Raw genomic sequence first — 12,279 nt, 5'->3', positions numbered from 1 at the left:
ATGTTAGAGGAAGATGATAATGAATTTCCAATACACTTAAATGCTTCACCACAGGATGAAGAAATTCGGGAGGAATTAAATCTTTTCACACATCAGGGCAATGGACAGCGGACCCTTAATGCATCAATGTGCGATGATAGTTCTGAAAGTATATCTAGCGTCTCAAGTTCAGAAACATAATTTAAAAGACCATTAAATGAATTAGACCAAAATGTCGCCCAAGACAGCATATTTGGTGATTTAGAAGTGTATGATTCTGATTAAAGTAGCGACGATATATCGAACGACAGTCTTTGTAGAAGCAAATTTGATATACTGAAAAATGAAAAAGACTTTACTGAAACGGATAATGTCAGTGAACAAGCACAATTCCATAAGTTAATACGAGAGCATAGAATCAAGGAAGTTACCGAATCGGCCATATATAGACTTTTAAAAAGAATTGATAGAACGGTTGAATCAGAAATTTTAACCATCATGAGAAGTGATTTTGGTTATAATAATAATGAGAGGTGTAACATTAAATGCAGAATTGGATATAGAAGATTGCTTAACGGTATAAAAAAATACAGAATTTTTTTACCTCTTATCATTTTTGGTGCGATTCCTGTCGTACTAATGCCATCTATGTTATTTAGTCTTATTGCGGCTGGTACTGCAACTTATGGTTCTTCACTTTTTCCTCTATATATTGTGTCATTATTATTATCTTTTTCTTTGGGTATCTACTATCAGATGAAATATAAACAGTGTCGTAGAATCCTAAGACGTTTTGTACAATACAGGAAACGCCTTACATTAAAGAAGAGAAATCCCATGAGCATATATTGCTTCTATAGATCTCCAAAATTTCATGCTGTACTATGAGCATACACTGGAATAGTACATATTCAAGGGGACCAGTATGTTTCTGTGTGTCCGTAATAGAGGTATGACATATATTATATATATGATATATTTATTTAATTCATTCTATTCACTCTATTCAAAAATGAAATCTGTGTGACGGAATGTTTCTCAGTTTTTTGATGCACGTTTGGTGTTATCATTTGAATGTGATGTTTAAATTAATATGCGGAATTCATGTGTGACAGATATGTTGTAAGAAGGAAATTCCTTTATGGTACTACATATTTACAACAAACGAAGTTGAAGATTCATCTGTTTGTTTCAATCTGCTATACACTAAGTTGAAGTTGTATTAATAATGATTTTTTTCTTTTCTTTTTCCTTAGTATTCTAAGAAAACTGTTAAAGGAATAAGTAGCGTAAATTATACTACTTCGACTATTACGTCTTGTATGAGGAGTTAACGGATATGTAGGAACATTATCTGCATGGAGTATTTGCTGGGAATATTTTCTATATGTCTTTTTCACATAACCCGACTATATATATGACGTGGGATATGTTTTCATTATCATGTGCTATATTGGTAACGAAATTGTGACATTTCTTTTGTGCACTAAAAGAAACAGCAGCTTTAGTAATGTGTCTACATTTATAGCTTATCACTATTGTCGTCTATAGAAAGAAATCTGCACATCACGTTTAAGTTATGCAATATTATGAAATCGTTATTTGCTCATGTATTAATGTAACTATCCTATTTAAATTTCAAAATTGCACAAGCAAGGAAAGGAAGTGTATACAACATACCCTCATAATCCCGTCGTTAATTGTTGTGACTCCATGTTTAAACTATCCAGACTCATCCGCGCAGAATAATTAATGCTACAGATCCTTATTCTAGGAAAGTATATTAAGAAAAATTTTTAGTTTGCCTTGTAATTATAAAATAAAGAAGCGAACTCCTTCGTTTGTGTCATTCTATGTATTTCTGTATTTCATCGACCGCCCTTTTATCATATTTAAGCACAAAATTCTGGGTAACATCAAACCGTTAACCCTGCTGTAGTCATTTTCTCTTATTCTAAAATAGGACGTCCTTAAGCATGACGGAAACTCAAAATATCGCCAATTTTGATATAGAAAAGTGGGCGCGATTGTTGGAAGACGACCAGAAGCACCTTGTAGAACGCAAGACAGAAGAAATGGAAAAATCAGAAGGAGAATACAGACACGGGTGAAATATTTGTATAAGAGTATTCGAAGCGGAACGGATGGATTTCGAAGAATCCATGGTAAATAGAAAAAGGAATACCAATTCAGAGAAAAGAATTCGAGTGGAATAAGTGGGTACAGACGGTGGAAGAGAAATGGAAAGAAGAGAACGGGAAAAAATGAATAAAAATAATTGTCCTAATGATAATGATAACGATAATGGTAATGAAAATCTCAATGATGTTAACTCACAAATGGAGCAGATGATAGTGAATGGTTTTAAAAAATGGATTAATACAGCCGAATTGAGTATATACAGACGGATATTAATAGATTGGTAGATTTGGTGGAAGAACATATTAGAGGAATGTACCAGGAGTAACTGGAAGAAAAGGGGAAAAGTAAGTATTGGACAAAGTGCAAAAAGGAGAAACCAGCGAAAGAGCATTTGTATGTCATAAAAATGACCAAGTGGATGAAATGGAAAGGGGAACTCAACAGAGAAGAAAAATATTGTATAGAATTGACAGAAAAGATCGAAAATGTATATATAATTCAGAATCCCATAGATTGGGAAGAATGGAAGAATGATTAAGAGATGTCGTCTAAGGAATGGATGCAATACTTCATTGAAGAGTATATGACTGAAGAATTCAGGAATCCATATCTCGAGCAGTAGTTATATATTTAACTTATTTAATTGGGGAAGTGTAAAAAATACAAAACTTTACGTAATGTTAGGGGAATATTTTCATTATTTTCCTTTCTATTCTACGCATCGATGGTTCATGTCCGAATTCATTGTGAACGATGACCCAGGAAAATGCCTACAAAAGAGATAATGTTGTAAATCATATATGTTGAAATGATCTACGTTCTATAACATTTCAATGGATACTCTACCTGAATTTAGGAACAGAAGTGCTAATAAAGTAAGGGAGAAAGAAAGAGAGAACCAACACCCTTAATAAGAAGATGAAATGAAATTGTTTCAAAAAATGCGAATAGAGTTCTACAAATAATGTTTAAAGTTATAACCAACGTTACAAAATAGAACTGAACAAATGTGTTTTAACATAGTTTATATTTACCTATATTCGTTTCCATTTGTGTAACCTCTTTCTCTGTGTTTTCGACATAGCATAATTTATGATGCTTCTCATTCATCATCAGACAAAATGAACATTTGAGAATTCTTCGTCTATTTGAACTTAATATGATACTTCCTATATATATTTAAATTCAGGATTTGTTTTAATGTTGATTTATTTCTTCTGTGCAAAATCATAGGTTTTTTCTTGGTTTTTGAAATAATAAATTTGATCTTAAATCATTAGAAAAAACACACGGGTTTCTATGCAGAAAAAAAAAAGGTAAAAATATGGTACGATAACAATTTTTTATATTCAACTGTATTGTTATATATGTACTTGAATGTTCATTTAGTAATGTGAAGACATCTCACCGCGATCTGGGTATTATGCACTAATCTGTGGAGACGGTCATAAATTTACCTCTCACTTGACGCAATGGCGGTGTTTTATTTGATATAATTGCGCATATATGAGTATATAAGGTATTTCTCCATTGCACTAATAATTGGATAAAACTGTTGCATGTTTCTATCTGCCCATATTTAGGGATAAAATGATGTATATTTTTTTCAGTGTTCCTTTTCTGTTGATACTATCATTATTAGGCACAGATAAACAATTTTTACGACATTCTTCGTTACTTCTAAAAACCACTTCTCAGTAAAATCTCAAATTGTATTATCGAATTTTTTATTACATTACCTCTATTGCATGGTGTAAAAATTTTTCATTGATGTAGATTTACCCCAACATCTTAAGATCCATCTTTACTGTATCATTTTGGTACATATATTACTTCAAAATTTTGAGTCGTGATTTTTATTCGCACTGAGTTGTCAAACAGGATACACGGATAAGATACAGCTCACTGTTCCAGTACCATGCGTCTTTTATTGTTCCATAATCTGGCTCAGCGCATAATTTTTAAGTACCCCCCGGAAATTAATATTACGAGCTCATTTCACAGTTTAAAATTCCCCTGTTTATCGAAAATCCGAAGATTAGAGGTCCATGAGGGGTGTGTGATCGATAAGAGAATTTGATGTTACATTATAGTGATGCATATTTCACTAGAATGATATAAACGTTACACAGGAATTATGTTATATCGTTTGCTTAGTTAAATTTCTATTCGGGAGGTTTACCAATGATTGAATTAATATGTCCTATTCTTCTCCGTGCTTCGTTAGAAACTGATGTAAAAGGTTTTTTAAAGGAAAACTATAATAGATGAGATAGTGTACACTTCAAATTCTTCCACACATGGAATGACTGTCCAGAAAATTATAATCTTCAAACTGTATACTCACAATCATTGTAAATTACATTAGTAAAATAAAATCCTTCTTTTATGTAAAAAATACGTTAAATTATCATTTCACCCATGCGATTATGTTTTATTCCATTACTAATGTTTAATAATTGTGTTATACTACTCCAAAATTTTATAGTACTCACTTATTGTAATGAGATTTGCTTTAATTCAAATGGGCATATATAAAAACTGAATGATGTATTTTTTCCTGAGCACTGTGCTATGAGAAAAGTATGGGTTATTTCCTAGCAACAGGACCAATGTGTTTATGATTAAAAAAGGTCGCATCAAATATGTTTTTCCTCAAATGCGCAATTTGTTAATGGAGTGCTTTATTTTTTCTCACTTTCACTTTGTGATTATTAAAACATAACGTCCTCATATTATAATTAAATCATAAACGAATGTAGGACGTACATCGTGCAAAATTATATAATTACTACATTATACAAATTGCGTGTAGTAATTAATGTCTCTATGTAACATATATTTCTGACCATTTCACCAGTAGTGTGCTTCATAATCTTCATATTTTTGCAGATCAGTCCTACGTGCACCCTTTGTGAATTTTTTCATGGCTCTTGCCATTCGGAATATTATTTCTTTGGTCCTATTCTTACCATTTCCTGCTCCTCCATAAGGAGCTCTATATTATTCATAGTAGGCAGGAAAAACATTAGCACATATGTTTTCTCTATCCTATTTGAAGGAGAAAATTTTCACATTTCATCAAACCTTTTAAACAGATCAACTAAAATTTCAACAATATGTCGATGCAAATTTTTTAACCAATTACTTAATGTATATTGGCATTTTGCCCCTTGCGGAGTTAATATTTTACAGTCGTAGTAACATGTTGTTCGATTTAAAAAAGAACGTTAAAAGTGATCATAATAGTTAAATAATTTCAAATTTTTCTTTTATCCCCTAGGTAAAATGCGCTAAAACGTTCAGCCAGAGTTTGATAACTGTAATTTATACGAAAAATTCATCATTGACTTTTATTTCTTAAAGATAAGAAAATTTATTAACAAATATATATTATATATATAATGTTCAGCACTTTTTTAATTAATGGTTTTTGCTGCGTTCGTTTTAAATTAATTCTGTTTTCTCAAAGGATCTTGTAAAAAATCATAAACTTAAACTGTTCCCCCGCATTACGTTGATTTATTCTGCGCACACATTAATATAGCGCAAAAAGAAAAAAAGGTGATTTACGAAAAATTCTTAAATGAATTAAATAAGTTACTCATATTTTGAATATAAATATAGTAATTTTTTTTTGTTTCTTTCTCCTTGTAGCTTTTATAACTTTTCATAATTTTATTTTTTGTTAATTTCTAAGTTGTGTATATAATGAAGAACTAGAAGCCATTTGTACTTTCTGTTTCTATATATGTTCTTGTTTGTGCCGTGTTATATCTACGAATGAGATTTAAGTTCACTATACACATAGCATGGTTATTGCGCGATGTAATTATAATTATTAAAACTAAAATATTGTTTTGTATTTATCTAAAATGTTTCCTTACGACTCTCACTACATAAAAATATTTTTTCTGAACTTTCAGAAAAGAGCAAACAACCGTAATGCTCTTTTGGTAGATCATAGAACCCGACTTCTGTACGAAAGAGCAATGTAGAATTCAAAAATGCATATATTATTATAGAACACATTTTTGATTTCTGTAACAAGGAATTTTAAGAAAAAAAAAAAAAAAAAAATGAAATAACATCCTTGGACTTATGAACATTCGAATTAAACATAGTTGAATCTGGTACAGATGTATAGCGGTAATTCATATATAATTAAATGCTGTTTCCGTGAACATCTTTGGTCACCTTCATAGAATCGATTCTGGCAGAACAAAATCGGCAGTGAATTTGAATAAAATATTCTTGAATTAATTCCGTTTTCACTATAATTATGACGTTTTTTTATCAGATAACAACAGCAGCAGTAATAATAATAATAAGGCGTTTCGTGCTTTGTTCTCAATATTTTGTTATTCTCTTTTTTACTTATAATATGTTTTTTAGTCCCTCATAATTAATGATTCGCTTTTCCAATAGTACTAATTAAACTATATGCGTCAATATGAAATGTACAGTCATTAATGTGCGCTATTTGATTAGGTGCACTCATATTTACATAGAGTTCTTTCTCGTGTGAAATAGTTATTTATTTGTCTTTAGAATATATACAGCGAGACGACCTGAGAATGCGAACATATATATATATATATAGCACAATTCGTTTTCCCACTGGTATTTTACAATAATACGCAGAATTAAATTGAAGGTATCCGTTATTGAAAATGAAAATTATGTTCATTCTCTCCTATGTACCGGGCATCCTGGGTATTTTATCGTCCACTTCAAAGGTGGCAGCTGCTTCACATCAGGTAACCTAAAAAACAGCCTAAAGATGTGGTACTGCAGAACTTATACATTCTCGTTAGATATGAAAATTTGAATAGAACATATGTCCACATATGTATTTATACATGTGTGTGTGTTTTTTTTTCTTTTTTTTTTTTTTTTTCCTACCCTTTATAATACTTTCAGGAATATGAAACAGAAATGAGAAAGAGGAACCATCCAAGAAAAACCCGTTTAAAGAGGCCCGAATCCATGGATATACAAGAACAATGGAAAGAGGATCAGTGGAATTATTTTATGAATAAAACGGAGGATGACTGGGTAGAATTTAACAAAACTATGGACGATCTCATTTCTTCATGGTTCCAAAAAAAAGAACTGGAATGGGATGCATGGATAAGAGCAATGAAAAATAGATGGGAATATTACAACAAAAATATGGACGAGTATGTACTTGAGGTGATAAAACGTTCCTTAAAATGGACAGATTCTCAATGGAAAAAATGGATTAAAGTCATGAAAAAGAAATCGATGAAACCCTTCGGAACTTCGGGAGATGAATACATACTTGATGTTTTTCAACAGAAGTCAAGTTGGACCACTGAGCAATGGAAAGAGTGGATTAATACACCAATAAGGGAATGTATGGACAAGGATTGGGAATATTGGATTGATGAAGATCAATACAAATTAGCTAATTGGATGATGGACAATTTTGATAAATGGGTAAGTAAAAGAATAATGGAATGGGAACAAGAAAAGTGGAAAACTGAAGAAAACGAATATTGGGCCAATTGGGAAGCGGAAGGGTCAGGACATAAATCGAGAATATCTACTGATAGAAAAAATTGGAACCTATGGAAAGAAAGAACAGATAGAGAACAGAAACAATGGAACATGTCTATCGAACAGAAAAGGAACGAATTTCTCAATAAAGATGTTGTGCCATGGATAAAATGGAAATCTGAAAAGACCAAAATGTTTGAGGATTGGAAAGAAAGGACACTGGGCACCTGGATAAAGGAGAAGCAATGGTATGTGTGGCTTAATAAGAAGAAATTAGTATGTAGAAGAAAATTGTACTAAGGAAAAACTCCAGCCCACAGAATTCAGGAAATAAAGTAGATAACACAGGGAATGTTATATTTTAATGCGACTACGGAAGGATAATTAGTACAGATAGTGCCGCACTCAAAAGAAAGGAGCAGCGGAAGAACCATAGAAAAAATGGTTAAAAGAAATAAAAGTTATCATTTATTGTGAATTTTCTCGAATACATTAGCTTCTGCCATAAATATAACGAGGATAAACGGGGAAAAGTGTAACCGAATGGTTTTTAAAAAATTGGCACAAGAATTTATCTGTAACCGTAGGTCTAACTTGAAGATGTAATTTTCAAGGTGATGATCCGTAATTTTCACATACAATTCAGCTATCGCTCTTTAAGGTTCCTATCCGGAGGAGGAACTCTATTGTTTCTGTTCAATTAGGACGGTTTTTGTCCGCATTTTTTTTGGGGGGTATCTTCCTTATTATATGGGGGAAAAAAGTATGTTTTGTACATGAATATGATAATGTTTTCGTCGTTATGGATAATGCTCATATGCGTATATACGAGGACATGTGTTGTATACACATTTATATGCGCTGCTAAAATTGATTATACCATTTTTTTTTGTTCCTTTCTTCTAAATTTGCACCTCGTCTTTTATCTATGATGTTTGTATACGTATCATATCTTCTTGCTTCAACATCATTACAATGAAAATTAATTTCTTAATGCACTCTTAAAAAGTACATAATTAAACCATTATATCCCCTGTGTTTTCTTTTTTATGAAAATTTCATAAATACTTGGGTTGTTAGTGTGTTTTTACATATTTAATTGTACCGTTGTTTATATGTAGAAAACACAAGCATAATGTTAGAACATTAGGAACTTGTGTTTTTTTTTTCTGTTAAATTCTTAAAAATAGCGTTAATTTTATCATTACATAATGAGAACTACATATCTATTTGTTTCCTATATGATATTTATTTGCTTCATTTAATTCGATACCTAATATTCATCAAAAAGCGATTATAAATATATCTTCAATGATATTAATAGAAATTCAATTTTGCTTCTTGCAATGTTGAATTAACTTTTCACAGAAGGAAAGATTTTTCTTTTTTCTTTTTTTTTTTTTTCCTTTTAAGGACGTATTGACCTGATATTATTGTGTTACTGATATAGTTACCGCTTTCTTATTAATATTGTATTACCCTTTATCTTATGATGCCCATTTAAACCAAAAATTCGTCAATCTGCAGTAGTCCATAATTGCGAAAAACACCTCTTTTTAACCTAGATACCCACTCATATTCTTTTTCTTAGGAATAGTCATATGAAGAATACTGCACGGTGACTTTAGAAAAACTTTTCTAACCCGTCTTTCTTCCCGCAGTTGAATCTTGTGAAATATTATAATGTTAGGAAATACCATGGGAAGTCCCCATTTATCCGGAGTGGTATTGTTCAGCTGTGGTAACCTTGATATCAATTCTTACGGAACTTACATGAACTATGGGAAGGGTGTTCAATCATACCTTTTCTTATTCGATATTTATTTTTTCTTTTATTAATATGTGCATCCAAATATTGTATTCCCTGTACTCACCATAAATTTTCTCTATTTATATTATTAATATAACGTGCTGAAAACGATCTACGTTCTCTATACCATTCAAAAACCTCTGTCTATTTGACATTAACACGTTTGTTAGAAAAATGGGCACACCTCGCGAGTGATACCTCTATCCCAAAAGACAAAATCAGTATCACCGAATTTGTGCACTGACTGAGTCAGTACTCGTTCATGCTTCGTGCCATACATTTACCTCAAAGGGAACTTTACAAATCGTGACATTCGAATGTACAAGGATTTGTAGTAATTGGAGTCTCACCGTTTTGTGGGAAGTCGCTGTACACAATTGTGAAGTGTAATAGTATATTATATGTATTCTTTGACGATTACACCTATCTATACATATGTGTATATATTTTTCGAGCACAATTCGGATTGTTTCCTTTAATTCCAATTTGACAGGAGGGGACAAGCTGACATTTGATAGCTCATTATGTTATATTTACCCAATAAAAGGCGCACGTGCTTCTATTCAGTAGTGTGCAGTGATCCTTCTGGTGCCGCATAATGTGCCAGAATGTTTGACTACTTGAAGTTATAATTATTTGTCTCACAGTTTTCTCTACGCTATATTTTCTGCAGCTATTTACGTAAGCGGGGCCTATTCATTCTTAGGTTTCCTCTGGGTACAGCTGTTCCTACTGGATTATGACATGTAATAATAATGAAGTAGATACATTTCTTCAATTACATATAACATATAATGTAACTTTAATGGTTCATGACAAATACGGTTAAGGGCAGCTACGTATTCTGTCAAAGAAGAGTAGAATTTTGTATATGGATGAAACAACGGAACGCACCTTTGCCTTTCCTAAATTGCTTTACCTTTGTGCATATATGTTCATTCATTATGCATATCTAATTCAGGATGGGAAGAAATCAGCAAATATTTATTAGAGGAAAATATGATTGCTCCCTCAATTGCACAATTAAAAGGCATTTTCTTAATTTCTAATTAAGCACAGAATTGGCCATGAACATTTCATTACGTCGGGAGAAGAATCTACTTTTTCATACTGCATGAATAGGAGAGACAAATGGTGGTGTAATATCCCAATTAGAGTTTTTTCTCTAAACCACATTTATACTCATGCATCTCTGCTTCTGCATATAAGCTCAGTCTGTGCCTCAGGTGAACTCATAATTCCGAAGCATCCATGTGGACCTCAGTTGAAGTATATTTGTTTACTCTTCAATAATCGAACTTCTGCTTTGTTCACTGTTTCTGAAATTTGTTTTCCCATAATGTGTTATATTCAGATTTGAGCTACTCATACACTAGCGTAGTCCAATTTCTCATTCTTTCGTAACGCATTAGGCCCTTTGCAACGTTATGATAAACGAACATTTTCCTTACTTGTCCTTTCAAAAATGTCCTTGGTTTTAATTGCGCCTACCTTATATGCCGGGTCTATTAATTATTTATAATTCCTTTCATTAAATTGATTGTAATTCACGTTCTCATGATTAATTTCCTTGTGAATATTTGATTTTTTACACTAAAGGAATAGCCCACATTGAGTGAGATGTCAAATTTACGACATAGGACGGAATGGATATATCATGGCATATATATGATGAATGGAATGTTGCTTCAATAAAATGTATTCCATGGTTGCATATTCGTACAACTATGACGTCCTATATAACCGAATAGTATAAATTTGAATGAATACTTAGCAATAATATTACAAGTAGGATGAAAAAAATAGTGAACGAATTATTTGATACATTCCTAAAGCCATATATTATCAGTCGGTGTATTACTGATACCATACTCACTTTACTATGTGTTTATATAGAGATAAATATAAAAATTACGGAAAAAGACAAGTATATATATTTACACAGTGTAATCCTCACGTACGAGACGTATGTATAGATGTATTCCAGAAAAGGATTTTGCTTATTTTTTCTTCTCATGTTTTTTGCTCATGCATTTATTAATGAAAAGAGAAAAGGAATACTATGATAGCTAAAGCTTCGTGAACCTCTCGTAGCCGATATTTTCCTTTTTTTCTCGGTTTTCCGACGACTTTATAATTATACCCGATGGTTGCTTTTCCCACCACCTTTGTAGAATCATCTAACAGGACTGCTAGTTCATGCACCCCCGAGCTAGTAACGCCCATTTAGTGAATATAGAGAAAAATATCCTATGTTAAAATTATAATTGTGTTACATTTAGAATTAATGAAAACCATAAAGAAGAAAATTATAGAAAATATTGGGGGAATGCTTTTAAAAAAAAATCGACCCCAATATGCTGCATAATTGCTAGATGGTTATATTAAAGAGTTTCTAATAATAAAATTTTAACCCATCTGCAACATGTGCATTGTTTCATCCTTTTTAATATGTATATGATACAAAATGGCTCTCACCTCCACTCCGTTTGGAGTTGTTTATTTTATGTTGTAACGCGCCCAGCAATTTTACTCTTCTAATATTTTACCTATTGTTGTATAAATGTTAAAATATATGTGTAGCATTGATACGTAAAACTTACTACTTACAGCAATTGTTAAACATAATATCAGGGCGGAAAATATGAAGAGGGATGAGTAATAATTTATCATCCCATACGCACGAAGTAAAAACGCGTTGAATAAAATTTAATGTGATATGTAGACACATTTCTATAGCAAATTCTTGGTTGTGAGAGTGAATACGCCCATTGGGACAATTGACTAAAAGGAGCAGTTAACAAAAAGGAAAGAATTAAAAATGA

At 31.8% G+C, this 12,279-nt stretch overlaps 2 protein-coding genes across 2 annotated transcripts; both read left to right on the top strand.

Moving 5' to 3' along the window:
* C922_04421 (hypothetical protein) lies at window positions 1–2,090 on the top strand (the record flags this gene model as incomplete). The annotated part of the gene is made up of 3 exons (XM_008820004.1): window positions 1–128; window positions 270–629; window positions 1,943–2,090. The coding sequence occupies 3 exons, from the start codon at window positions 1–3 to the stop codon at window positions 2,088–2,090; spliced, it is 636 nt and encodes a 211-aa protein (XP_008818226.1).
* Window positions 2,091–7,059: 4,969 nt separating this feature from the next.
* On the top strand, window positions 7,060–7,944 carry C922_04420 (hypothetical protein; the record flags this gene model as incomplete). The annotated part of the gene is made up of 1 exon (XM_008820003.1): window positions 7,060–7,944. The coding sequence occupies one exon, from the start codon at window positions 7,060–7,062 to the stop codon at window positions 7,942–7,944; it is 885 nt and encodes a 294-aa protein (XP_008818225.1).
* Between the last annotated feature and the right edge of the window lie 4,335 nt (window positions 7,945–12,279).

Source organism: Plasmodium inui (genome assembly GCF_000524495.1).
Source record: "Plasmodium inui San Antonio 1 unplaced genomic scaffold supercont1.23, whole genome shotgun sequence".
NCBI classification, from domain to species: Eukaryota; Apicomplexa; class Aconoidasida; order Haemosporida; family Plasmodiidae; genus Plasmodium; species Plasmodium inui.
The sequence above is the reverse complement of the archived record's forward strand: the minus strand, read 5'-3'. Positions and strand labels throughout refer to the sequence as shown.